We start from the raw sequence: 26,471 nt of genomic DNA, 5'->3' as shown, positions 1-26,471 counted from the left end.
CGCACCGGATGAGGTTGATGGTGATGGCGAGGCAGGAGGGGGGACGGAGGGGAGGGAGGGGAAGGGGGGGAGGGGGGGAGGGGGGGAGGGTTATCCCATCTCCAGCTCTAAACCGCCGTCGTCGTCAGTCAGCTGTCAGCAGTCAGTCAGTCGATCCCTGTCTGTCGGTACTACTATCCCCCCCCCCTGAATGATCGTCACCATCCACTATTTTGTCAAAAACTATTTTGTCAAAAGGCCTCTGCTTGCCGCCTCAGCTTCTCAGCCTCTCGACCGGTGAGCAGGGATGTCGGTCTGGCTTCGACTATTCCTACCAGCTCTACAAGCGTGAGGCTCTGCTCAAAGATACGTATCTTTCACCGCCCACCGTCCACCCCGCCCGCCATCCATAGAACCGCCCACCACCCACCCCCCGCCTTCCCTCACGCCGCCCGCCGTCCCTGCCCACGATATCTGAGAAAACAAGAGGAATTAGACCCTGGGAGTCCAACCTGACCGGCCCATGAAGAAATACAACAACAACAACGCACTTTAGACGCCATGCCCACCCACACGAGACACGCCACGCTTCCCTTCATTCTCTATCCTTCAATTGACATGCAGCCATACATGGGATACATTTCATATGCATGCATGCTTCGGTGTGTGTGCCCTTTCCCTTATGTCCTGTCCGTCTCTCTCTCACTTACCCTCCATTCTTTAAATCTCCCCCTCCTCCTCCTTCCCCCTCTTCCCTTCTTTCCCTTGCTCACCTTCTTCCTTCTTCTCATCCCTATCACCATTCATCCTCAACCAACACAACACAACACAACAACAACAACAACAACACGCATGTAAGTGCCTAGCTAAGCCTCTCTCACCATCACCCCTACACTCAGCCTTGGCCGCCCACAGTCTGTCCGTGACGTGTGATCCACCATCCACCGTCTGCCAACGCGAGGCGAAGCACCATCCTTCCCGCTCTCGTTCCAAATCCAGCTCTCACACTGGCCGACGCCCGGTCAAACATCCAACACGACGTCACAGCTCTCCAACAACCCTCCGTCTATATCAACGCTCTTATCCCGAGCCTTCTCTCTCCCTCCCCCTCCAACACCTGCCCCTTCCAGGCTCCTGCCTACCCACCTACCTACCTTCCATGGATTACCAGACCCAAGCCCCATGGGACCGTCCCCAGATATTTGCCTATAACAGTATGATGGCCTCCCAGGTCGATCAGCAAGAGGCTTCCTACCCCGTGGACCCCATCCACTGGATTACCAACCTGGAGTCTGTCCCCGTCCCCGTCCCCATCTCCGTCCCGCGCGGCCGCTCCCATCCTGATTCCCAGCAGCAGGAGTGGACAGCGCAGACCCTCGAGTCCCCAAAGGCCTTCAACGACAGTATGCAGAACCGCCAGAGCCAACAACAGTACTCTTACCAAGAGGCACACCAGGACACTTACCCGGCGCCCCAGCAGCTACAAACCTCCAACCTCCCCTATGGCTCCTCGTCGGCGTCGTTCGACCAGTGGGCCCCATCTCCCGGCGCTAATTCCCGCGATAGCAGCGCGCTGAGCCCACAGAGCGAGCGCGATTACCGCCAGGATCCTTCTCTTGTCTCGTCACCCTACGCCGCACACGCTCTCACGCGCTCGCACTCCGGTATCAGCTCTCTCAGCCATGAAGCAGACTTCTACGCTGGCGGCGGACAGCCGTTTTCACAGCAGACGATTCCCAATATGTCCATGATCCACTTCGAGTTAGACGAGGACCCAACATTCAGAGGGCAGGAGGAGATGTTCATGGACCAAGACTCCGGCGAACAAGACACCAACACCTCCATGACCACCACCCTCGCTCCCCGCCCACCAACACACAACCAATTCCTCCACCTACACCTCTCCCCCGCACCCTCCATGCACAGCCACCACTCCCCCGCCCGTTCCTACACAACCCAAAACCCACCCGCGCCACGCCTCACTCCCCACCAAACCCCAATGGAAGTCGACGACGCAGACCTCGACGCAGCATTCGACATCGACTCCCCCCTCCCCGCCAACGACGACACCGACACAGACGGTACATGGACCCCCCACGCGGCGCGTCGCACCTCTCGCACGCCCCGCCGTCGCGCAGGTCAACGCCCTGCTCCGCCGCCGCCGCCGCCGACGACGACGACGAGGGTGTTGCAGCTGACTTCTGGGAGTCGCGTGGAGAAGAGGAAGGGTAATGCTGTCTCTTCTTCCTCCTCCTCCGCGGGGCGCGCTGGGAATTCAAACCCGACATTCCCCTGCACCTTCGAATGGGCGGGCTGCACCTCAGCCTTCGCATCCAAAAATGAATGGAAGCGCCACGTAGCCAGCAAACACACCTGTTTCTTCTACTGGGAATGCCGTGTCGGGCCTTGTTCCGCCCCCGGCCAATCCGGTAAATTCAACCGGAAAGACCTCTTTGCGCAGCATCTCCGGCGTATGCACTCTCCCCTCTCATCTTCGGCTAAGTCTGGCGCGGGGAAAGAGGCGTGGGAGAGACGACTATCTGAGTTACTCGACGAGGGGAAACGCAAAGGCAGAGCGCAGATCACGAAAACGCACTGCCCCGTCCCAGGGTGTACGGCGGGGTGGGAAGGGGCGAGGGCGTGGGACGAAAGGATGGAACATGTTGCGAGGCATTGGGAGGCGGTTAAGGGACGGGGAGGGGGGGGTGGTGTGAGAGTGCTGGGGGGGTTTTGGAGTGGGCGGAACGGGAGGGGGTTGTGAGACGGGTGGAGGGGGGCGGGTGGGTGCTAGGGGAGGGAGTGGGGGAGGTGGATGCTGTTGGGGAGGAGGAGTAGGGGGGGAAGTGTGTACAGGTGGGTGGGTATATTTGGTGGATGAGATGGGTTGTCTCACTTGCTGGTCACTCATCTCGAGACCAACGATCTCACGCACCGTCACGCTCTACCACACCAACGACCCATCGCTTCGGCACCTAGCTTTGATCCGCCTCGGTTTCAGGGCCGCTGTTTGCCTGTTATGTTATATACGACTCGCCTTTCTTTACTTTATATTTTTCTTTTCGTCATATTTGCTTTTTTATTTTTCGTTTTTGGTTCCGGATTTTTGGATTCGGGTTTTGGATATCGGGGATGGATTGATGATACGTTTTACAGAGCCCCCACCACCTCTTATGTTGGTGTGAGGGTATCTGTACATCCCCACCTAATAAGGGGGGGGGGGGGTGGTGATGATGATGCGCATGCATGATGGATATCATGATGGGATGAGATGTATTCACAGACTTGGGAATGGGACTTTTATAGACAGGACGGGATGGGTATGGGCTATTATAGACAGGATTCGGTTAAGAACAGGAACGGTGCCATTTGGAAAACTCCCGAGGCAAACTAAGGATAGACTTTTTTTGTAGGGGGTTTTACTTGTAATTTGATTAAGAGATACCCTACTTGAATAAAAACATAATTGTTGTTTTATCACCCGTCAGATTCTTTACATGGTGCGTTTGTTATTGGTTCATTTTGAAAATGTCATATTGTATAATATTATTAATACGAAATAGTGAAAGTAACTCCTGTCTATCTGACATCCGAAGAGACGAGGCGTTCACAGACCCCCTTGCCCCGTGTTTCCCTGTTGCCCCAAGTTACCTTGTTGTCCAAAGTTCCCCTGCTGCCCCTGTTGCTGTTGCTGTTGCTGTTGCTGTTGCTGTTGCTGTTGCTGTTGCTGTTGCTGTTGCTGTTGCTGTTGCTGTTGCTGTTGCTGTTGCTGTTGCTGTTGCTGTTGCTGTTGCTGTTGCTGTTGTCCTCCCTGAGCCGGAAATACTCCCGGACCCTGGAGTGCCTCTTGAGGCTGAGATCCTCCTTGAGCCATAGGTCCTCCCTGAGCTTGAGAACCTCCTGGAATCTGAGCACCCCCCAAAGTCCCACTTTGATTCCCGTCCTGCTGCTGCTGGCCCCCCTGCCCCTGTCCCGAACCCTGAGGATCCTGACCACCGCCACCCCGTGTATTCTCACCCTGTGCATTCTCACCCTGTGCATTCTCACCCTCAGTGGGTGGATCGGGCTTCTCCGGCGCGGGCAAGAACTCAATCTGTCTCTCGGCATTTATCCTATACCACACAACACGTCAGCGATCTATCCTCCCTGCCTCCCCCATCCAGTTAATGCCAGAATCGTTCCCGCTTCCCCTTTCCCTGCTGAAATCAAGGGGATATACGCACACAAACAAGGACAAAAAAATAAAGAAGGCACATACAAACAAAACTTATTCGGCAAACTAAAACACGTCAAAAACACCCTCGGAAGCTTAATCCTGAGGCTCTCAACCTCCTGGTAGGCGTTATATATTTCCCTCAGCTCGCGGGGCCAGATCTTGCGCTTCGCTAGCTGGTCCTCGTGGTACCGGTGCATGAAGGTGTAGATGGCCATCTGCTGCTCGTTGGTCATGAGTTTGTCGAGGAGTTCGCGGGTGTAGAGGTGGCTGAAGGTGAAGAGGATGGCGGAGCGGTTGTTTATCGTCGCGACACTACACACCGACACATAAACTCGTGAGCCCAAAATACAGACACACACGCGGTAGTCTTCCCTCCCTCCCTCCCTGCACGAAACTGCAGCAGTTGATCGGCACGGAGGATTATGATGAGGAGGATGAGTAGGATGAGGAGGATGAGGAGGATGAGGAGGATGAGGAGGATGAGGAGGATGAGGAGGATGAGGAGGATGAGGAGGATGAGGAGGATGAGGAGGATGAGGAGGATGAGGAGGATGAGGAGGATGAGGAGGATGAGGAGGATGAGGAGGATGAGGAGGATGAGGAGGATGAGGAGGATGAGGAGGATGAGGAGGATGAGGAGGATGAGGAGGATGGAGGAGGAGGAGGATGGGGAGGCAATCCATCTCTGTACTCACGAAAAATAATCCGGCAACAACTGCAACAGCGCCCTCTCCCACCAGTGCGGATCGTCGGCCGAGCGACCGCGCGGGTGCGCCACGAACGCGTACTCGTCCTCGAACACCCCGTCCCCCTCAAAGGCGGTGTTGACCATGTCCCGCACCACGTCAGCGGAGAGGATGGTCCCGATGTCGGTGGTTTCGGAGAGGACTTTGGTGTACTTCAAGACTGCGACGAGCATCTTGCGGAAGTAGGTGGGGGCGGTCCATTGGAGGCAGCCGAGGGGGCCGGTTCTGGTGGGGGTTTGTTAGTTTTCTGGCTCTCCGTCTACCTCCCTCCTGACGGATTACTCACGTCCAACAAGTACTGAAATACGTAAGACAAATCGACCTGAAATTCGCCGTGCTGAGGCCGGCCTCCCCCGCCATGAAGTTGAAATGGTGAGCGAGCTGCACCTCATCATGCCAGGTCACGGACTCGGGATTCGCGTACTCTCGACAGCGGAAGATATACTTCCTCACCAGCTCTATCATGCAGAGGAGGTCCTCTAGTGGCAGGATCGCTTCGGGCCACGATGGGCGCGAAAGCGGTGGCTTAGCGGGTCCGAGGGGCTCCCAACCCGAGCTGATGGAATGGACCATCATGGAGCTTGGATGCCAGCTGTGGAAATGAATTAGCTTTCAGACGGCACATGCTACTTTGAACTTTGTTTGGGGATGGAAAGATGTACCTCAGCATCTCATCGACCGAATTGCACGTGTGGAGAAAGAACTTCCACTCCTCGGGAGTGATAGTTGGCCCCGACGATGCTTTAACTAAATGCGATAGGTGGAACCACAGAGCGTCTTCCGAACAAGTTGCTACGACGTGGAGACCGAGGGTGTTGCGGAAGTATTTGAGGTACGAGGCGATATTGTTGACTGCCGTTAAGTCGCTTGCTCTGGGTTCCATGAGAGGGTCGTCGGGGAGCTCATAGACTGAGGTTGGGGTGGGGGGATCGCGGGGTTCTCGAGCTGGAGCTGGGGCTGGAGCTTGGGGCGGGACTTCCTGCCCCTCCGGTCCTGTCGCTGGTGGCTGCCCTTGGACTTGGGGTCCGCCTTGAGGCTGTTCTGTTTCCTGCGCTTGCGGGACACCTGGTTCTTGAGGTCCGCTCGGTTCCTGGTGAGTTTGCTGGCCCATTCCTGGCTGTAATGTTGGAATGAGGGTATCATTGGGACCCGGAACGTATCCTTCGCCCATTACCTGATCGATCCTATCTCGAGCACGTCTGTGCAAAGTTCTGCGCATATTTATAGCCGCCACCACTATTTTGTCCTCAGGGGACATGTCAGGCCCAATGTCAACGTCGGGACGTATCACTACATTTTTTATAACAGTTAGGTTTGGAATATATTTCGCATTTTTATCTCGTTTCCAAAACTCAAGTCGTTCGGCTAGGGGCTCATCTGGAACCATTGCGTCTCCTCCGAACCGGACAATATGATAGTCCCAGAAATCGGCGTGCAGAAACATACGCATCCATTCGATGGATACCAACCTACGAACATCTGTGTGCGGCTCCAACGCTTTTCCGGGAGGCAAATACCTGGTGTCCCCTTCGTCTTTGTGAGTTCCGGGATAAGGAAAGGTCGTGTCATATACCAGCAACGGCAGGCCGTTGTTGGACTTAACCAGGTAATGGTGGGACTTGAAGACCTAGTTGGATAATATGAGTTAGAAGCGTGATCGGATATTTTTTGCAGACATCAGGATAGGGATGGGTTTTTGGCGGATCATTACATTGTTTTCCATAGAATGGCCCCTATATAATGTCAGAAATGGGGCACAACAGAGGCGCGGCCGACATACACTTCATTCCATCCCTCGTCTTGGAAGTAGGGTTCTGGAGGGAATCTGTAAGATTTCGTTCGTCGCCTCGGGTCGCTACGTTCTTCATGATGTATAACTGCCGCGTGCTGTTTGCAGGCAAAGTCAGCAAAAACTACCCCCCCTTATCCCTCCTACGAAGAGAAGTTAAATCCATAAGGATCACAGCATACTTACGGCAATTTCATGGGTAAGGGTTCTCGCAGCAAAATTAACCAACACGACCCTTTCTGGTTCCTTTTCTTCAGGTCAGCAGGATTCACTCCACGGATGGAAAGGAAATTATACCGTCAAATCGTTTCTAAGGAGTGGACTGATCAACTCCGTACAAAGAGTTACGGAACTTTTTCCAGGCCCTCCAAATGCAACCGTTATACCCCACCAGTTATCATCTTGTGGACTGCCATCCGTGGAGTCGCGATACATAGATCTCAAACAAAAGAACCACTTGCCAGCCATCTCCCTTAAAAGTTCCTTTACTGGAACTCTTTGGTTGTGGATTTCTTCCGGTGTTCGCAACCTGAAGAATAAATTATGCACGCCGGCGCAATGTGGACTTGGCTCCGTTCTCTTATTATCGGAACCCGCTTCGCTCAGCAACGCATCCCACCTTGGAAGTGTTCATCAGCTCATCTGTGACTTCAAATCCTGCGCACACAATACTGTACTTACCACGGCCAAAGATGTGAGTTATCCAAGTAACGAGTGGTTAGTTGTAAAATAGGCTTAAGTGCCTCCCAAATAATTGGGTTGTCGGCCTGTATCATACTCAGTATTGGAAATAACCGTTTTTGACTAACAGCGGCACACTCACTATCATGAAGCCTTCGTGTCCATCGCCTACTAATGGCGGTGGATAGCTCTTTAAACATCCATTTAGTGTCTCCCACTGAGATCCATCAATGAGTGGGTGTATATGATTTTCAAGTTCAAACTTCCCCCAATGGTCAGCGAAATCAGCATCGGCAGTTGGTATATATGCTCTCAAGGCCCTCGACCATTCCATTGGGAACCCCCCATTAACAAATTTCTGATAATCTGCTATTGTGTGTTTCCATTCTCTCCGCTTCTCTGAGTCATCTAGCCTTTTGGGGCTGACGGGTGTACGGCCGCTCTTGTAGCCTTGAAGTGCGTTGACAATATCAGGCCTAGTCCTATCCTTATAAATTCCGTACTTCTGGGCAAATTTTGTAGGTGGCCGTCTGGGCCTGGTCGGATCATTGGTCGCCATTGTGAGAATGGGTATTAAGCATCACGAGTGGGTGCCAATAGGTTTTGAGGAAAAATCTTGTGGCCGACGTGCTGGTCCTCTATCAATATATCGCTGCAAATTGAGCCTCCTGAAGGTCAAAGCAAAGCCACTTCGCTGTTGGCATCATCTTGAAAGAAACAAATCGGCCGGCCGCGCAAACGCGTTGGAATGGGCTTGTTTCCATTCCCTTGTTTCGTCAAAGAACACTATTCCCTCGAGCAACATTGTTAACCACTGCAAACGGAAATTTTTCCTTTGAAAGAATGGGACAAGGGATTTCTAAATTTGCTGTTGATACACACGCGTATAGATGGGAATATATCCTAAGTGGTCATTGCCAACTCAACCCAACCAGGAGGAATTTCTCGCCAACGCCGCATTCGCTCTTTAAAGTACATTTTGTTCATAACTGCACCCCTGCTCCATCACGCACTTACCGGAAAACTAGAGTGCGGCCAATGGCACCCTGAAAGGCGTTGTTGTACCTCACCGTCGATGAGCAGTTGCTCTCCTGGTATTTATTTTCCGCCTCTGGCAATAATTGGGTAATTTGCTGGATTCGATTCGCATTCTGGAGAGGGTCAGGTAAAAGCTTAACTGCCTTGAAGATGGAAACTTACCGACGGATGCGTAGAAAGCCATTCGGGGGGCGTTTCTTTGTCTAGCTTCTCCATTCTCTCCCACAACCCTACCGCTTCCTTGGGATCATAACAGGCTGCTGCCATCAGCATGAGGCCAATATGATCTGCTTCACTCTCCTGCTCTCTGGAGGAAACTCTCATAATTCCAAGGTCGAGCACCATGCTCCCTAAAAATCGACCTAATCCCATTGTAACTCCAGTATAATCGAGATACATTAATCCCCAAACAAATGGCTGGAGCAATACCATCTGGCTCATCTTTTCAGCCGAGTGCTGCGCCATGTTGTGGGCAATTTCGTGGCCCATAACCGCCGCCAGCCCGTCGCTGGTCTTGCACACAGGGAATATTCCACTGTAGACGAAGACCTTGCCTCCTGGGAGGACAAAAGCGTTTGCTTGATCTGAAGCCCGTATCGTCAGCCATTGTATACCCAACCTGACATATGTACTTACTCGGATCCTCGATGACGTGTACCGTCCATCCCTCGCCCTTCTTCTTATCACTCTGTCCCGTGCCCAAGTCCCCTGCCTCTATCAACCGCCCAAGCACCTTCTCCACCATCTTAACTCTGAAATCGGACTTCGGTAGCACCCTGCCCCTCCTCAACTCCTCGGAGAGGATCTGGTTATACGCCAACTTCCCCTGCTCCTCGGCACTGCCTTCGCTGTAGCAGTTGAACCTCCGCCGCCCTGACACCGGAACCGTCTCGATGTTCATGAAGTAGAATATTGTTATCCCACCCGCGGTGAGGATCGCGAGGCCCCGGAACTGCCCCGACGCGAACAACCTCCGGACTTGCTCGGGGGTGATGAGGGGCCGCGCATTGTGCGGTTCGATGCGTCGGAAAACTTGGCGGCGGTGTGTGTTGAAAGATTCGTGGAAGGCCCGCTGCTGCTGCCGGCTACCTGCCGAGTGAGGTCCGTTTCCTATCTTTCGCCATAGTTCGTAACTGGGTCTTGTGATGGCGCGTGGGGGCAGGCTGCCGCGAGGCTGAAGGACTTCCGCGAGCTCTGCGCACCTTGCAAACTTGTTAGGAGCTGCTATAGGGCGCAGAAGCTTGGAGAAGAGCATCATGACCCAAGGTAATTAGGATATGCTACTCTGGCTTGGTAGCATCTCTTGTTCATAAGCTGCCCATCGTTGTTGTGCGTTGCTTGTCAAAGTTGTCGCGGGATTTTGGGCGGTCATTGCGACGACCAAACGGATAAAGCTCGGCTGAACCACATGTGGGCTTATGCGTGGAAACGGTTACAGCCAAGTCTAGCAGCACAACCACTACACAGTACCGTACAGGAGAAAAGACTACGAGATTGTTTTTAATTGAGATGATTCTGTTATCTATACAAGATAGTGGAGAGCTACGAGGCGAATATCGCTCCACCAATCTAATGGCCTCTCGTTATGGCCACTAAGCTTCATCCCTAAACGCTCTGAGAATGATGTCCCAAATTTTGATGGCCCCTGGTCGCCTATTGGCGCAAGTCAAAACCTCAATCTTCCATCTCAACCTCATCAGCCGTTAACTTGTTGACGCCTTCCCAGTCCTCCTCCTCGTGCATGATCCATACATCATTTCTCTTCATTAACATGAATCTCAAACGTTCCCTTCTTCCCTGAGTATTTCGCCAACGGCTGGGTGCTCGGGTACTCGCTGGGCGTGCTGCTCGTATCACTAACTGCGTCTTCATCATCATCTGAGAACGCCCTAGCCTCGATATTATTGTCGTCCTCCTCTTCCATCTTAACCTGATGAGCCGTTACCTCGTTGACGCCTTCCCAGTCCTCCTCCTCGTGCTGAAATGCCTGGTCCGTATCCGGCATATAATCTTCGTTATTGTTGTCATCAGTCTCGAATTCGTCCGTGGGGCTGTCTTCGTTGTCGATGCCCCAGTCGTTCGGGACGTTACTCATAGACCTTCTGTCGTTATAAATATAAGTTGCGTTGCTGTGAGGTGTAGCATATGCGAATGGCGTCATCCCTCTCTTATGCTCCCGTTCCTCCTCAAAGACGTAAGGGCTAGGGGGCTCAGCGCTCCAGCGAGGCGTGTCACGCGGATGGTTGGGTGATTGAGTACGCTGGCGCTTCGCAGAAAAGCTATAGGAGTATCTCGGGGCGCAAGGGGAGGGCGAGTGGGTTACTCGCTCATGCTGAAGCTCGAAGGACGTAATACGGCGCTTGCCTTGGCTCCCCGGCGAGGGTCGGAAGTTTATCGGAACAGTGATGGGCATGGATGTTGTACGGCCATGGAACGGGCGAGTTAAATTGCGTTCGGTGAGTGGAGATATAGGCTGGCCAAGGGCCTCGGAAGCGGGTGTACGCGAACGAAGTGGAGGCGAGTACTCAGAAGACGATGTACTAGAAGTTGGCGAAGCTTGGCCCTGGTCAGATTCTGGTGCTGGAATGATGGCGAGAGATAGTTGCTGTGTGGTAACGGTTTGGTGGATAACTGGTCCATCTAGTCTTTCGTCCCAGTGCCAGTGCGGCTCGTGGATTTGCATTTGGCTGGGTTTGAAGCTACGGCTTGCCCGAAAGCCACCATCGCTGCTTGCTGCGGAATTTCTTCCCTCGTTGAATAGAGGCAGATGCCTAATCTTCTGCCATGTCCAACCCGCGGATCCGTTTTGCATATAGCCGTCTTTATTGGTGACGTAAAGGCGCCTTATATTAGACTGTTGCATAGATACTTCCGCAAGGAAGGATGCTGTCCACAGTGTGGGCGTCAGCATCTCAGAGGTTTCGAGGAATCGTAGTTGCGAGTCCTTGTGCAATTTCCGTAATGGGATCCATGAGGTACCAAGAGCTTCGCGGTACCGCCGAAGGGGTTTTGGAATTTTCGAGGGCGAGCTGATGCCAGAAGACATGGTTTGAAGTATATCTTCAAATGCTTCAAACATGGCAAACTGAACGTGCTGGGCATCAGGACCTTTAACCTGGATTGTCCTCACAAGGCCTCTGCTCCGAAGTCGCTTATCGACTACAGTCTCTATGCCGCAGGCTCTTGCCGAGAAAACAGTTGATGTTGGCTGTAATTTTTCTAGTATGTGCTCCCAGGAGTTCTCTGTGGCCGCCTTGCTGAAAAATCGTTGAGACAGTGCTTCCGTTAACATATGAGGAGATGATGTGTCTTGCGTACTCCAGGCATTTCTCTGCGTGGGGTTGCCCGTTCGAGACCATACTCGATCCATATCAAGTCCGTATGGTAGAAATATGACCTCAAACTCCCATGGATTGGTCGCCGACGGAGGCATGGCGTTATCAAGATCACCTAGGCGAAACTCCAAGGCCTCGATACGTGAGTCAATCCGGGAGTACATTTCCGCGTGGCCCGTAGAAGTCATCACGGTCGAATTATCCGACGTAACTGACCCATTGTCACGGCCAGTAAGACCAAGTTCCTGGAATCGCTTGGTAGAGAGAGCCTTCTCCACCCGATCCAACCGGCACTCTATTTTCTCATGCTTGTGGCTAAGCAAGTCGCAGTCACAGTCACAGTTCCCGGCGTCGGTCGGAGCGGCACAGCTATGAGTCGCATTCTCCAAGTGATCCAGACGGTCTTCATGGTTCTGCAAAGTGTCTTTCAATGTCGGCTTAACCGCATAGTGTTTGTGAATGTCCGAAACGTATGGCAAAATATGATGGAAATTGGGAGTAGAATTTGCAACATCCATCTCGGATTGGGCTACAACGGAGGTAAGACATTCATCATTTTCGTTTGTGGAGACCAATAGGTCCATTCCATGAGACGATGGTTTCTGGGCCAGGTTTGTCTGTGATGCGCCACTTTTCTCAGTCTCCACTGTCATAAGCTTGTCATGAAATTCGGCATTTTCCAGGTATCCAGATAAGGGCGATGCAGCATCGGTTAAGCTTTCGTTATATGAGCCAGCCTGGATGGGGTGAGAGATCCAGTCATGTATCAATCCAGTGTTCGCTCTGTGCTCCTCGCGAGATCCTGCCGATCTAAACGAAAGTGGTGCTCCCACAAGAGCACTCAAGTTCATATTTGAGGACAGCAAACACTGAGATGGAATAGGAGGGAGCCCAGTGTCCTGGGGAGTGAAGTTTGGTCCGGGGGCTCCTGCATCACTTCTTGGAGGGCCGGTCTCGGTATCCACGCCAGGTGTTGGCAGCTGCCTCCCGGCTTGTGTCCCATTATTGAAGCTTACTGGGGCCGCTCGTTGCAAAGAAATACTTGGGGCCTTGGGAGGGTCCCTGTATGTGCTCAGGAGCGACGAGTCGCCTCCATGCGAGGCTTGTCGAGATCGGATAGGCATCGGAGCGACATCTTCCGTCGGCTTTCCAACTTCATGGAAACATGCATGGTGCTCGCACATGCACCAACCCACCTTTTCAACCTCGAGTTCTCCATCCGCATTTGTTGTCCCGGCCGAGTATTCCGACCGGTCGCAAAAGCGCTGGCACCCGCATTTTGCGTTGTTTCCAATGCTCAGATTTGTATAATTGCAGGCGCCCGTTGGCAGCTTTTGTGACGGTTGCCTGGCGGCAGGTCTTTCGCCATAACGGCTGTTCAAGATTGGAGTATTGGCAAAGTGAGCCATCAGCAAAGTCAAGTTTCGAGAGTGCTATGCATCGAAAACGATACGGCCGCCAGTGGGTTGAGCGACGACGGGGCTTGAGCTTCGAGATATATAATTAATTTTCGACTCCTTGGTAAAACTAAATCATAAATAACCCTCGATGAATTCCGATCGCGGGGAGGATTTCAGCGGACTGAATGGTTACCCTCACGGTAAGGACGAGCCCGCCTAATTGACAACTTTTTAACTTGGGATACTAACAGGTATATAGAAATATGAACATGGACACACTTGACTGAATGAAATATACTTTGAGTGAAGGACGACAAACGCAAGAGGAAAAAGGACCAAGGCACGAGCAGGCGCACGTACGGACACAGCCTGATCGTGGGATCAACCGAAAGGTGTGGAGAAAATATATTTAAGGAAGGAGAACGGCGAAACGATACAGAAGCCACACAAGTACCCGGTGGCTTCGGTTGAGCACAGTTGGACGTGTGCACTGCCATGGACTGGTATGACTCTTCGAATCAACCTTGTCAGCTGCAGTAGTCCAGGAGGTCAGGTTACCAACCCAATAGAGCAGCATAAAACCGCTCCATGGGGACCGAGTTCGCAATCGTTCATCATATCTCCAGCCAAACAGCTCCCTTACTGTGCCTGGAGCCAGTGACGCCGGGGCAACTCGAGGCGTCCCGTCCATAGCCGCCTCAGCGTTGTCGAATCATAAACGCCTTGCGGTGTCGCGAACACGACAGCGCGGTACGGGTCGCATTTACCGTCGCCTCGTTGACAAATTAGACGGCGTCAAGTGTGCATATTTCCCGAACTGGTTAGGTGAATATGCATGCACTCTGGTGTTGTTTCCCCATCACATCAGCAGCAGGATTGTGGTGAGATCCCCGCCTTGCATTGATATGGTAAATTCCAAGGGTCTTGGAATATACATCCAGCTGAACAAATTACCATGGGGCGTTTTGACATCGTATTATACAATAAAGCCACTCCTCGCGCGGTTGCTGCTTTACGCACCCTGTTGTAATAGTCACATGATCTCACGTGATCTCCGTACGGATTATCGGTAAAGCCAAGTATAGGTTAACGTAGTTCACAAGCGAGTTGGCTGCACAAGCGAGTTGGCAGATTTTTCATGGCATACAAACAAAACGTTAAATAACACAACAATTAATTAATTAAATTATTAAAGCTAACGTACATGTATAGCGAAAGCGCCAAACAAGCGAAAGCGCCAAAATTATCTACCCTCACGACAAACATTGCGATAAATCTACCACAACATTAGAAATCAATTGAAACTACTCGGAGTCCTCTTCCTCAGAGGTGTCTATTACAATCTGACACGTGCGCGCATTGTGCCCAGTCTCACCACACTTGCCACAGCGACGGGCACGGGTTTCTTCCCTTGGCTTCCGACCACGGCTTGCCCTTATTTCCTGCTCTACCTGCTGCACAACATCCCTCTCATCCTGTAGCTCTTGCGCCCCTTGTTGACTAAGTGATCCTCCTTGCTGTAGTCGTGTTTTCCTAGCTCTCCGGCGCTTGCTTAGTACTTCATTTGCCTGTCGTAGGTTTTGGTTCTCTCCCTTTAGCAGTGCTAATTGATGCATTATTTGCGATGCACCCTTTGTAAACTGGTCAACAGCTGCATAGATTGAGGTTGGAGAGCTATTTTGATGGCGTGAAATCCGAGTTTTAATAAATGTAGACTGTGACATAGCTTCAATTGGGTTGTTTGGTGTCTGAGAAACCCAAGGTTGAGCAGTACCTGGGCGGGAGCTTGGAGGCGTTGGTGTCCTTAACTTAAGATCAAGTGTAGATATCACTCTCTCAGGGTCAAATGGAAGAAGCCCTGCCCCTCGGAACCCGCCTCGAATGTTACTTTCCGTCATTGTAGTGTTAAATGCAGCGTGGAAGGCAGGAAAGAAGTCATCCTTTGTAATATGAGAAATATGAGCCTGCATCATATCTTCAATTTGCCGACCATAGGCCTGCTTTAACGGGCCGAAACAGCCAACATCAAGTGGCTGGAGTAGATGAGAAGAGTGAGCAGGCATACAAAGCGTAATAATGTTGTGTTCCTTGCAGTACTCCTCAAACTCATCTGAGTGGTGGCTCTCATGACCATCAAGGACTAACAAGCGATAACCACCAACACTCCGGGCCTTTGTATGCTTCTCAAAGTGCTGAATCCAATCCATGCCTCTCTCGTTTGTAGTCCAGCCATTTTCAGTAACAGAAATCACCCAATCGCTTGAAAATCCACTATTCTCATACCAAGATGTAAGGTGGTTTTTGCCTGCAACAATGATAAATGGTGGTACTGCCCAACCTTGAGAACTAACGCCTTGGATTACTGTAACCCATTCCCGATTACCAGGCTGTACCTTCTTTGCTTTTGCCCGCCCGTCTGAGCTTGTTACAACCATAGCAGTTGAGATAACGCCCATCATAAACCCAGTCTCATCAAAGTTGTAGATATCTGCTTCATCGATACCATATTTCGCAATTGTGTTACGCACAAGCTCAAACCAGCCATTAATAACTTCTGGATCTTCGCACTTAGCCCTCTGGTAGTCGTATTTGCGCTGAAAGCGTGTCTGGAGCTCTACACGCCGCTTAACAAAGTTTGAAGCCCAACGCGACCCAACGCGTGACGCGTCGCGTGTTGCAAGTAGTCGACTTGCCATATCTTCAACAACAGACAGCCGAGGAGGAAACCCTTTGGCAGCTAGGTCGAGTATATACTGAACAAGGACGGACTCCTCTAGGTTAGTTAATTTCCGTGAGTTGGCTTGGATATCGTGTCGTGAAGGTACACCTTCTAGACGACGACCTAGCTTGCGGTGGTCCACAGAATAGATCCTAGCAGCAACTCGAAGGCGTAACTTTGGGTCGCTTTGCATAGCCTGGATAGCTAGCACTAATTGGCTTTCATCGTTTTTATGGGGCATGTTTTGTTGTTGAGGAATTTAACATTTAGTTGGGGGGTTTGGTCACCGCATCATTTTGGCGCTTTCGCTTGTTTGGCGCTTTCGCTATACATGTACGTTATTCAGAATCGGAATTATCAAGCTCAATTCTACCATTCTTGCACGTTCGTACGTTGTGTCCAAATTCTCCGCACGCTTTACATCGTCGTTGTTGTGGCCCGCCAACCTTTGTACGACCACTACTTTGAACCAAATCAGTCTGTAACTGCGCGTTAACATCAATTTGAGCTTGAAAATCTTGCGCATCTTGTAGACTAAGTGATCCTCCGTCTTGAATTCGACGTTTTTTCGTACGACGGCGTCGACTAAGTTCATCATTTGCTTTACGCAATGCGGTGTTCTCTTCGCGTAACAAAACCAGTTCGTGGATTGCACGTGTTGCACCTTTTGCAAATTGATCTACACTTGACAAAAGTGCAGTTGGCGAGCTATCTTGATGTCGTACAATCTTTTCTTTCACATATTTAGTATGTGATTGCGTTTCGATCACGTTGTGCAGCGTTTTTGGCTCCCATACCATAGGCAGATCGGACGAAGTTGGCGGTGGAGTTGGCGTAGAAACTCGAATATCAAGCTGTGAAATCACATACTGCGGATCGTACGGCACTAAACCAGTTCCGCGGAATCCTCCTCGAATGTTTGACTCTGTAAGTGCTGCACGAAACGCAGCATGAAATGCAGGAAAAAAGTCTTCCTTCGAAATGTGGGTAATATGTGCACGCATCAATTTTTCAATTTCAGTGCCGTACGAACGTTTTAAAGCTCGAAAACACCCAACATCAATGGGTTGAAGCTTATGAGATGAATGAGCAGGCATACATAAAGTAATAATGTTGTGATCTTTGCAATATAGTGTAACGCTGACTTCTAAACGATAGAAGACACAGAGGTTCTCTTGCGTAAAGGTTTACTTATCAGAGGAGGCAGGGGATCAGACACAAAGGCTTCAAGTAACACGTTACTAGTATATAACAAATACTGTATTGAGTTGAGCACGAAGCTCCTATCTAAGGAAATACTATCTACTTATATAGTGGCGTCGTGCCTAGTGGACTCTTGGGAACTCACTCGAGTCCTCGGAGTCCTGGACTCTTAGGACTCTTCTCATCATCCTGCGAGTCCATCACGTGCCTAGTGGACTCCTGGGAACTCACTCGAGTCCTCAGAGTCCTGGACTCTTAGGACTCTTCTCATCATCCTGCAAGTCCGTCACGTGATACTTTCGGAACTACTATTCCCCGCTGCCCCTCCAGGTACCAGGGCCGGTCTCATGCGACCTCCCTCCTTCCTGTCCTGTAGTTGGCCAGCCTTCTTGTTCCGTCGTAACATATAGCTCAAAATCTGGTTGTGGCTGACCATCCGGTGGATAGCTGCCCTGGTTCCTGGAGGAGGAGCACCACGCCCTCGTCGCCGCCGAAGCGGCCCTCCCTGTTGTCGACCAACCGAACACCACAAGGAAACGCACCGAGACGCAGGGAGAGTGCTGGCCAGTGCAGTACTCGCACTTCGACGACGAGGGAGACCAGACGCAGGCATGCGCCTGGACTCCCCGAGCTTTGGCCAGAAGGCAACGCAAACAGAGGACGCGGAAAGCGACCGACAAGGCTCCGGCAGGAGGCGGGACCGGCATCTTCAAGTTGGGATCTATAATCCCGTCAGTTGAGCCCACATTATCACCCGCACGCTGAGCGCGTTCCCGTCACCTACTCGTTCGTGTGGAATGGTATATTCTAAAAAACAATCAATTAGTATACAGATATATGAATGGAGGGGGCCACTTACCAGTCTCGGATCGGCATTCGCTGGCGTTGGAAACAAACAAGAGAAAGTGGGCGAAGCGGAGGACTCAAATGTTGGCTTACAACAATAAATTCTGAATCAGGCTAGCGCAACCACTCCCCCTTTCACGTTTCCGAAGGTTCGACTCAAACGATTAGCGGATTCTTCCCGGGGCCCATTCGGACCACGAAGATGGAAGTGAGATCAAACAAAGCCAACTCCAGTGTTGCATTCCACGAGGTGGTGTTACGGTACCCTTCACGAACAGCCACCTCTGCACACAAGCACACCCCGACACATTTTAGAAATGGAGAGGTTACGGAAAGGACCCTGATAGCGTGCTTTGCAGACAAAGCACCCTCTTAGAAGGGGGGTAGTGTAAGGATGTCCTCTCGTCTCTCACTCTAAGGAGCAGACAAGGAGCAGACTCTGAGTAGCTGCGGGTCACGTGTGATCATTTGGGCGGGCTAACCGACTCGGAGGTTTCGGGTACTTGAGGGAAATGACTCACGGGGTTCCCCCTTCATCTTAAGAGTTAAGGCAGGTTAGCCGAGTCGGACCCGTTTCGGGTACTTAAGGAGATTGACCCAACGGGGGTTCCTCTCTTCATCTTTTTTGTATCCTTTATAGTAGACCTATAGGATAGCATCCGTTTAGCCTCCGACTCGCACTCTCACATGCTATTACTGTGAGCTGGGTGCCCTGTGTCCTTACATGTTTATTCCTTCCATTACTTGTCACGGTTCACCAAGGCATAGGGCGCCAGTTGGGTATTATGAATTAAACTCAATCTAGAGAAGAAAGGAAAGAGAAGAGGATCACTCGAGCAGTGGCTCGATCTATATACAGCTATTGTGGAGTGAATTCTCTTTAGCGAGACCAGTTCTGAGAATTCACTCCACAACTGAAAACTTCGCTCCAACCCCGGAAAGCTCCCCACACCCCTGAACCCCCACTCGAGCTGCAAGGCGCACTTGATATCGGAACATTACTCATCCATGACTGTTTTGGGCTCAACGGGCTCAGCACGGTATCATTGATCGAATTGGTCTGACTATGCAGCCACCCTTCTTTACAAATAAGGCTCTCTTCAACTCCTTCTTCTCCTCCTTGTACTTGTCCCACAGCTGCTTCATCTCTTCCTTCTCCGCGACACCGTGCTGCACCAGGTCTGAGTTGTCAGCGAGCCTGAGCCTGACTGTTACGGCTAGTAACATGATGTCATGGTTACAGGGCCAGGGCCTAGTAACGTGACGTGTGAGTCACAGTGGGAATGTAATGGTGGGTGCACCAGATGTGAGAATCTAGCCACCCAAGGAAGGGATGAATTTACTAAGACAACACACTGTCTTAGAAAACAGAGCCAAAGGGTCGTAGCTTAGACTATTCCACAACGCAGCAATCAGGTGTGTGATGTAGTGAAGTGGTTCAGACAAGTTGCAACAAATGTTGAGTCTGGGAACTCAGGGGTAAGTCAGAGGTTAACACCTCACTGACTTTTCAGAAACAAGGAGTAACAAGATGAATGCTTGGAAGCTTGGAAAAGACGTGGAAGTATGTGATAGTCGATTTACTGTATTGTCTGCTTGCCCTTTCTTAACGAAAGGGCAATCCTATTTATGCTAAAGGAGTGTAGTTCTCTCATTTTCCAAGACTTTCCATGACTTACCAGGCTTGGTAACTGTAGTCGACGTAAGAGAATCCCATAGAACCATCTCTTAGGTTCGTAGCCTATAGGAAGTAAAAGGAGGTCCAAGGTCAGAGTACCCCTATAGACAAATTATGTCATAGACAAATTATGTCATAGACAAATTATGTCATAACTTAACCAATCTTGTGGGTAACTAAAGAGCGATGACATGTAATGAATCATAGAGGTTCGTAGGAGCTTTTAGAGCTATCGTTCATGCTCCTAGGCCTCTAGTTGGTAGAGATATGTCATGTGGTAGTATGAGTGATGTCATGTAATGAATCATAGAGGGTTGTAGAGATATGCTATGTGGTAATATCGGCCCAGTAACTAAGGAGCGATGATGTGTAATGAATCATAGATGGTTGTAGCAATCGTTGAGTAGTATTGCTCTTGTTGTTGGTGTGATAAGCCAAAATATGTATAGTGACTTGTAGGTTTGAGGAGGAGATTTCCAAGTTTGCTCTTGAGTTTGATAGCAAACTGAGTGCAACGAATGTCAGTATGACACAGGTGAGGATTCAGAGGAAGATGAGGATGCATAGTTACTGTATTTCCATAGTCTATATAGCTATCAATCATGTTTTCATTTTTATACTCGAGTACTACTCGAGTACTACTCTACTCGAGCCCAAAAAACAGTACTCTACTCAAAGATCTCTGAGTAGTACTCTGAGTAGTACTCGGGCAACACTGGCTGGATTCCAGAGTAAGGTAAACGGACCAGGAAGCTGCTCTTGCTGCCGTAGACACTCGCAGGCTGTAGCGTACCGTTGGATTAGCGGGTTATACTCCATTAACTCCACATGTAAACATCGTAATATAGTAGAATCAAGATTTGGATTGCGTAGTAGCCGCATGTTACTTGCTTCATCTGGGTCGTAGAAAAACAGCTGATTAAAGGCAGCATCCTCAGGGCGTCCCGTTATAGGGTTTAGCGGACCTTGGTAATGCATTAACTCTCCATGGACAGTAACCATTCTCACGCCTCGATTACCACCTGTAATGCTGTCTAAACGGCTGTCCTCTGAGAAGCTATAGAACGTTAAAGCCAGAGCGTTGTTGTAGGCCTTAATATTCTTGCGAAAGGAGGTAGCATCTGGAGCGTCCGAAACATATAAATATGTAATATAAGGGGGCGGCTTCTGTAATGGGTAGGAATCTGGAACTGCTCCATCTAAACAGCACTTCTTTCTAAAAAACGGACCGTCCCTATCAGCCCGAACCTTCGACCCTATAAAGAACATTGCACCACAGAATCGACACTCGTTATCCATACGACCGGTAAAGTGTGGGGGGTGTTAAAGAGTTGTATTCTGATAGAAAGGCAATAGGGGTATTCTGCTGGGGGCTCTAGGTCGAGAATTGGGTCCCGGTCCTATTGCGGACACAGTTTCGACTATAGTCTATTCTATAATATACTACAGTCATGACGCGTTAAGTCGATACTCGAAGCACATTTTACGATAACTGCTGTACAGTCATAATCCGTTATGTCGATAGCTCGGGTCCCGTAAATACCATCGAGATAGCGTAAATATCGAGATATCGAACGTGGGTTGAGGCCAGCAAAACGTATCGACGTAACGTGAATCGAGTATCGACTTAACGCGTCATGACTGTAGTATATTATAGTCGAAACTGTGTCCGCAATAGGACCGGGACCCAATTCTCGACCTAGAAACTAGCTCTAAGCCCGAGCCTGGGTTCGAGCCAGTCTTTGAGTTCGAGTAGAAGTGATAATTTTCGTAGAAATAATTTATCTATGTACCTTTATATACAATTTAGTATGTAAAGGTACCTTGCGCATCCTTCTCCACCCACGATTAGGACTTTTGGGCCACACAAGTATGTAGTACATCCCACCGACTTCAAGAGTTACGTCATGGCACGTGATAAGTAGATTGACGTTGAGCTAGGCTAAGTGCGAAATCACAACCGCGTCACAGACAAGCAAAGCTGCCCAGTCGCGTGGCGCGAAATAAATTCCAATACTCCGTACAACAGCAGGCTACTACCTTGCGAAACCAACAACACCGTTTCATCTACATATTTCACAAGTTTATTCTTCTGCACAACCTTGTACCCAAACACATACCACAACTTCACTGGAAGTCAACCAATGCTTCCAACCAGTCACACATGATGACGGATTGGAACAAATTGAAGGTGCCGGAGCTCAAGGCTGAACTCAAGTCAAGAGGACTGTGCCAACATGGATTGAAAGCTGTCCTTGTCGCCAGGCTGGATGAAGCCGACAATGGCACCGGTGCACAAGGTGGTGAAGCTGAATTAAAGCAAGGCGACGGCAATGAAAGCATTCAAACCAATACTGTCGACAACAGCCCAGAGGCGGAGGAGGCGGCACCACATCCTGAAGTTGAGATCGACAGCGCACTGAAACTGTCGCATGAACCATCTACACAAGATGTAAATAAGGATGCGCAAATCGAAGCGGACTCCAAACTAGGTGCCCCTGCGCAACCAGAAGCTACCCCCACCTCTCAAGAGGCGCCAATACAGGATAGTTCGTTGGCTGAACCATGTGTCGCTGAGGCTCAAGCAACTGATATTGAATCGCGAAAAAGGCGCTCGCTATCTCCTCCTCCTGGCAGCTCAGAGACGTCACGAAAACGCCAGCGCAAGGACACAGAACTCCCCTTCACCGACGTTGATGGACGACGCGATGACGTGACTACTTCAGAAGGAGATGCACAATGGGTCGAAAAGCACAACAACGTCGATACTACAATAATCAATGCCGAATCGGAGGAGGTTGCAACGGCTGGGGACGTGGAAGGGGGCCCTACAACCATGGGCGTTGGAAAGGAGGAGGTCGTAGTCGAGCATGCAGGAAAACACACGGAAGACACTCGTGGCAGGCACAGAGAGCGCAGCTACAGATCGCCTTTAGTCTCTTCCCATCGACGCTCAGAAGACCGCCAAGCAGGCAGAGACTACGACATGCCTGATGCAGAGCAAGAGCGCAGTGTTGCGCCATCCATTCACCCAGCCACCTCAGCTCTATACATCCGCAACTTCCAGCGACCGTTAAACCGTACGCAACTCAAAGACTATATTGGTGAACTTGCCACTGCGCCAGGCCTGTCTCCGGGTCCTGATGTCATACTTGACTTCTTCCTCGATTCAATTTGCACGCACGCATTTGTCTCGTTTTCCAACATCTCGGCAGCTTCTCGTGTCCGCTCCGAGCTACACGATCGCATCTGGCCAGATGAGCGCACCCGTCAGCCGCTTTGGGCGGATTTCATCCCGTATGAGAAGGTAGCCGAGTGGATTGAGGCTGAAGTCTCTTCCACCGCTGCACGATCCGGCAAGAAATGGGAAATCATGTACGGGGTAGATGATGACAGGAATGTTTCAGCCACCCTCCAGGAAACCGGTGCCGTCCCAGCTCAGATCCGCAGGCAATCGTCATCCGTAGTCAACAATCCGCCCCCTGCTTTTGATCGCCTTGGCCCAGGCCCAGTCCCGGGTGCACCTTCTGGCCCTAGAGCAGACATGGGAAGAAGAGACAACGGAGTACCCCTTGACGGCCCATCGGATCGATACAACAGGGATTCTGGCCGTGATTTCAACCCATACGATCGACCTAACGCTGATGTACCACCGGTGGCTCCATTTGACCCGGATGTGACCTACACCAGAGCCTCTCCACCCGTCGCTTTTATTCCCGTAATGAAGGCTCTTGCGGAGCGGAGATTGGATAACATTCATAGCCTCTACGCTAGAGACGCGGAGGACGATTTCAGGGCGAAGAGCGAGCAGCACAGATACTCGTTCGAAGGCGACCTGTTGGTCGATAGAGGGCCAGAAATCTTCCCAGGCGTCAGGCCTCCGCCAGGCGTGAGAAGGAGGGGACTACCTAGAGGATTACTCAGCAGGGGCGGCGGCGGCAGACGTGGTCCACGAGGTGGAAGAGATTTTGGTGGCCCGAGAGACTTCGGTCGAGGCGATAGGGGCTACAAGGGGGGTTACGGCAGAGACGAGGGGTATGGGGGAGGGTTCCGGAATGATCGCCCACCGCGTCGCGGAGGAGACTCGTATGCCGGCGGATATGATAGCGGCTACAGATTCAACAGGCCTGAGTATGATCGCCCGAAGGATGATTTTGGCCGTGGCCCGAGAAACGGGGGAGGAGGTTACGGCCGAGAGGATCAGCATTGGCGTGGGGGTTCGGTGGGAGTGGGCAGACGTTATTAAGGGGTTGTGTAAATACAGGGTCGGGGGGGATATTGGAGTTTCTGAGGCGTTCATAGTGGGTTGGTTGATTGTTTGAGTATATACGGGTGGGTGGAAATCTCGAGATATGGCATGCGATGATTTCTCCAAGGGCCCTGGTTTCGTGGCGTGGCGTGGAGAGCCAATTAATGCACAGTTACATACAGTCCGTAATGATGCAAATAAAAACGATGTTACACGTTAATCGCTGGGATCTTATATTCGGTGATACATACTCTAGATTGCACCTATCCCATACCAGTCTTCAAACCTAAAGATTTGATTTAAAATGTCCGAGAGGGCTGCATACATGTATGCTGCATTCTTACATCAAGCCAGCAAGCAAGTAGTATGCTGAGGCAAGCTGCCATCTACTCTCAGTCCAAAGGATCTCATCTGCCAACGCTCCGTTAAGAACCATCTCCTATAGAGAGAAGGTCCCTGCAAACACTGAAGTCTGCATCGCTGGGTATATCCATCTTTGCCATATTCCAGGCGCCCACACATGCTATACCAAATGGCGGCGACAAAAGAAAGGTAAGATGAAAGAAAAACAAAAAGTTGTCGAGTGAATTCACCAAAATACTCAACGCAGCATGTTCAATGCCCAACAAATGGGGTTCATAAAGATCGTTGGTCAATTCTAGCTGGAAACAGCAGCCCTTGCCAGTAAACGCCTGTGCCCTCCTGTCGTCCATCCATACACCAGCGCTTCGCTCCGTTAGTGTAAGCAAAAAATTATATCCGGCACCGTCCCGTTATAACCGTCCTACCCATAACCCAGCCCCGTCCCGCCAGACCACAAACCTAATCGCTAATATGTTGAAACAGCGCCGAGATGCTCTCGCCGTAATGGTTCCTCCGGATGGCCTCGCTGAGGAGCCCGGCCAGCTCGAGCACGACGAGCTTCTTGCTTGCGCGCGCGCGCTCTTCGGGGATAGGGAACGAGTTCGTCACGAGGATCACGTCGATGCAGTCGCACTTCTCGAGCTCCTCGAGGGAGTCGCCGCCGAATAGACCGTGCGTCGCGATGATGTACACCTTCTTTGCCCCACCACGCTTGACGACCGCTTCGGCTGCGGCGACCCAGCTACCCCACTTATCGATCATGTCGTCGACAATGAATACCGAGCGGCCCCTGACGTCTCCGACGAGGGTGATCATCTTCTCCAGGTCGTGGTTGACGGGGTCGTCGCCCTCTTCGTCGCTGCTTTCCGCGGCGTCGTGCGAGCCGCCGAGTGCGTAGGGTTCAGGGTTGAAAAAGCTCGAGACGCGCGATATTTCCAGAGGGTCGTCTTCTGGGCGATCTAAAATCATGGAGTTCGACATGGCGGAGGTGGTGGGAGAGGGGTAGTCGTCCGGCACGATGTGGCCGTGTACAAGACGGCCGTGGATAACTTCCCGGGCGCGTTCATCGGTGTATTCATCTTCTTCGGTGTGTGAGAAAGGGATGGGAGTGGTGACGGATCGAGTAAGAGGGGAGCGCGCAGCAGAGGTTGGTCTGGTGAAGGGCAAGCGGCTAGCTGATATGGGATTTGAGGCGCGAGTTGATGATGAGCTTTCGTGACGCGAATGAGAAGGGGTGGGGTTGGATGTTGGGCCGGATATCGGGTTAAATGTCGGCTCCGAGTCGAGTGTGACGGCGCTGAGAGGGGTAGACAGATCCGGTTCGCCATCAACTTCGTCATTCCGCGTATCTTTGTCGTTGGGAGGTGGGCTGTGGTCTAGAGAGCTGAATATCATGCTTGAACTCATGTTACCGCCTCGCCTTCGGTCTGTGGTGACCATTCCGAAGTTCAACTTCAACGCATCCGCCAATGACGTGACCCTCTTTGTGCCGCCCGCGTTCTTCGATACGCATACTGCTTCCTTCCATCCCGGGACATTGTGCCTGATCCACCTTGCTATTAACGGTTCCGCGTGAAGATTGTCAACAGGGCATTTGAAGAAGCCCTGCATTTGAGATGCATGTAGATCGATCGTGATGATGTGGTTGACACCAGCAACATTGAGAAGATTAGCAAGCATGCGAGCAGTAATCGCGCCTCTGTGTGACTTCTTCTTAGATTGTCGGCTATATGGGAAGTATGGTAGGACAGCTTCAAAGAGAATCAGTAAAAGCAATTTGCATGGCGTGGTACAGAATGGGAGACTTGAAGCAACGCACCGGTGATTTTGTTAGCAGAACCGCCTTTGCACGCCGAGATAAGAATCAGGAGCTCCATGATACTATCATTTATCTTCGAACTGCCAGACTGGACGACGAAGACATCCTTCTCTCGAATGCTAGTGAGGATCTTGACGCTCGTCTCGCCCTGGGGTAGAGTTAGCCCCACGTGCAGATACAGAGCTAGATAGCTGCATTGATACGTACGTTTGCAAATTGCGACAGCTCGACAGCGGCCGGTGCCATTCCTAGATTTGTGCATATCTGATTTGTGAGCTCAGGGACAGAGCTCCCTGCGAAAATGAGGGTTTTGCGCATCTTCGGTGGTTGTTGAAGGATAAACGAGAGATGGGGGAGCTCAAAATAATATTTTAGCTAGTGGGAACAAAAGTTCCGCTTCCCCACTCATGATC

General features: G+C 51.1%; 8 protein-coding genes across 8 annotated transcripts; 3 read left to right on the top strand and 5 right to left on the bottom strand.

The window, feature by feature from the left end:
• Positions 1 to 404: 404 nt before the first annotated feature.
• On the top strand, positions 405 to 2,740 carry VC83_06123 (uncharacterized protein; the record flags this gene model as incomplete). The annotated part of the gene is made up of 1 exon (XM_024469728.1): positions 405 to 2,740. Exon 1 carries the CDS (start codon positions 1,139 to 1,141, stop codon positions 2,738 to 2,740), a length of 1,602 nt encoding a protein of 533 aa, XP_024324114.1. The 5' UTR covers positions 405 to 1,138.
• Positions 2,741 to 3,583: 843 nt separating this feature from the next.
• VC83_06122 (uncharacterized protein) lies at positions 3,584 to 8,241 on the bottom strand (the record flags this gene model as incomplete). Its single annotated transcript, XM_024469727.1, has 11 exons — positions 7,551 to 8,241; positions 7,409 to 7,494; positions 7,025 to 7,346; positions 6,914 to 6,973; positions 6,719 to 6,825; positions 6,650 to 6,671; positions 5,601 to 6,565; positions 5,363 to 5,530; positions 4,888 to 5,163; positions 4,235 to 4,504; positions 3,584 to 4,088 (listed from the first exon to the last, which is right to left on the bottom strand). Exons 1-11 carry the CDS (start codon positions 7,965 to 7,967, stop codon positions 3,584 to 3,586), a joined length of 3,198 nt encoding a protein of 1,065 aa, XP_024324043.1. The 5' UTR covers positions 7,968 to 8,241.
• Positions 8,242 to 8,256: 15 nt separating this feature from the next.
• On the bottom strand, positions 8,257 to 9,846 carry VC83_06121 (uncharacterized protein). The gene is made up of 3 exons (XM_024469726.1): positions 9,083 to 9,846; positions 8,609 to 9,030; positions 8,257 to 8,559 (listed from the first exon to the last, which is right to left on the bottom strand). The coding sequence occupies exons 1-3, from the start codon at positions 9,702 to 9,704 to the stop codon at positions 8,422 to 8,424; spliced, it is 1,182 nt and encodes a 393-aa protein (XP_024324113.1). The 5' UTR covers positions 9,705 to 9,846; the 3' UTR covers positions 8,257 to 8,421.
• An 86-nt stretch (positions 9,847 to 9,932) lies between these two features.
• VC83_06120 (uncharacterized protein) lies at positions 9,933 to 14,286 on the bottom strand. Its single transcript, XM_024469725.1, has one exon. It carries the CDS (start codon positions 13,188 to 13,190, stop codon positions 10,200 to 10,202), a length of 2,991 nt encoding a protein of 996 aa, XP_024324112.1. The 5' UTR covers positions 13,191 to 14,286; the 3' UTR covers positions 9,933 to 10,199.
• A 2,529-nt stretch (positions 14,287 to 16,815) lies between these two features.
• On the top strand, positions 16,816 to 17,868 carry VC83_06119 (uncharacterized protein; the record flags this gene model as incomplete). The annotated part of the gene is made up of 2 exons (XM_024469724.1): positions 16,816 to 16,827; positions 17,551 to 17,868. 2 exons carry the CDS (start codon positions 16,816 to 16,818, stop codon positions 17,866 to 17,868), a joined length of 330 nt encoding a protein of 109 aa, XP_024324188.1.
• Positions 17,869 to 18,981: 1,113 nt separating this feature from the next.
• Positions 18,982 to 20,629, bottom strand: VC83_06118 (uncharacterized protein; the record flags this gene model as incomplete). Its single annotated transcript, XM_024469723.1, has 2 exons — positions 18,982 to 19,157; positions 20,374 to 20,629. The coding sequence occupies 2 exons, from the start codon at positions 20,627 to 20,629 to the stop codon at positions 18,982 to 18,984; spliced, it is 432 nt and encodes a 143-aa protein (XP_024324189.1).
• A 994-nt stretch (positions 20,630 to 21,623) lies between these two features.
• On the top strand, positions 21,624 to 24,094 carry VC83_06117 (uncharacterized protein). Its single transcript, XM_024469722.1, has one exon. It carries the CDS (start codon positions 21,792 to 21,794, stop codon positions 23,871 to 23,873), a length of 2,082 nt encoding a protein of 693 aa, XP_024324192.1. The 5' UTR covers positions 21,624 to 21,791; the 3' UTR covers positions 23,874 to 24,094.
• On the bottom strand, positions 24,087 to 26,383 carry VC83_06116 (uncharacterized protein). The gene is made up of 3 exons (XM_024469721.1): positions 26,266 to 26,383; positions 26,059 to 26,206; positions 24,087 to 25,990 (listed from the first exon to the last, which is right to left on the bottom strand). The coding sequence occupies exons 1-3, from the start codon at positions 26,374 to 26,376 to the stop codon at positions 24,699 to 24,701; spliced, it is 1,551 nt and encodes a 516-aa protein (XP_024324193.1). The 5' UTR covers positions 26,377 to 26,383; the 3' UTR covers positions 24,087 to 24,698.
• Positions 26,384 to 26,471: the final 88 nt, after the last annotated feature.

The sequence above is a fragment of the Pseudogymnoascus destructans genome (assembly GCF_001641265.1).
Source record: "Pseudogymnoascus destructans isolate 20631-21 unplaced genomic scaffold scaffold_10, whole genome shotgun sequence".
In the NCBI taxonomy this organism is placed as follows: Eukaryota; Fungi; Ascomycota; class Leotiomycetes; order Thelebolales; family Thelebolaceae; genus Pseudogymnoascus; species Pseudogymnoascus destructans.
The sequence above is the reverse complement of the archived record's forward strand: the minus strand, read 5'-3'. Positions and strand labels throughout refer to the sequence as shown.

What these genes read in the sequence shown, in the direction of transcription:
- VC83_06121 (XM_024469726.1), bottom strand. Translation starts at nt 9,704, where the DNA reads ATGATGCTCTTCTCCAAGCTTCTGCGCCCTATAGCAGCTCCTAACAAG. An exon ending in ACACGTCATCGAGGATCCGA is followed by an intron (nt 9,031 to 9,082) that starts GTAAGTACATAT and finishes TACGGGCTTCAG; the next exon opens with ATCAAGCAAACGCTTTTGTC. An exon ending in GGCTTTCTACGCATCCGTCG is followed by an intron (nt 8,560 to 8,608) that starts GTAAGTTTCCAT and finishes GACCCTCTCCAG; the next exon opens with AATGCGAATCGAATCCAGCA.
- VC83_06120 (XM_024469725.1), bottom strand. Translation starts at nt 13,190, where the DNA reads ATGGCTCACTTTGCCAATACTCCAATCTTGAACAGCCGTTATGGCGAA.
- VC83_06117 (XM_024469722.1), top strand. Translation starts at nt 21,792, where the DNA reads ATGATGACGGATTGGAACAAATTGAAGGTGCCGGAGCTCAAGGCTGAA.
- VC83_06116 (XM_024469721.1), bottom strand. Translation starts at nt 26,376, where the DNA reads ATGCGCAAAACCCTCATTTTCGCAGGGAGCTCTGTCCCTGAGCTCACA. An exon ending in AGCTGTCGCAATTTGCAAAC is followed by an intron (nt 26,207 to 26,265) that starts GTACGTATCAAT and finishes ACTCTACCCCAG; the next exon opens with GGCGAGACGAGCGTCAAGAT. An exon ending in TTCTGCTAACAAAATCACCG is followed by an intron (nt 25,991 to 26,058) that starts GTGCGTTGCTTC and finishes TTCTCTTTGAAG; the next exon opens with CTGTCCTACCATACTTCCCA.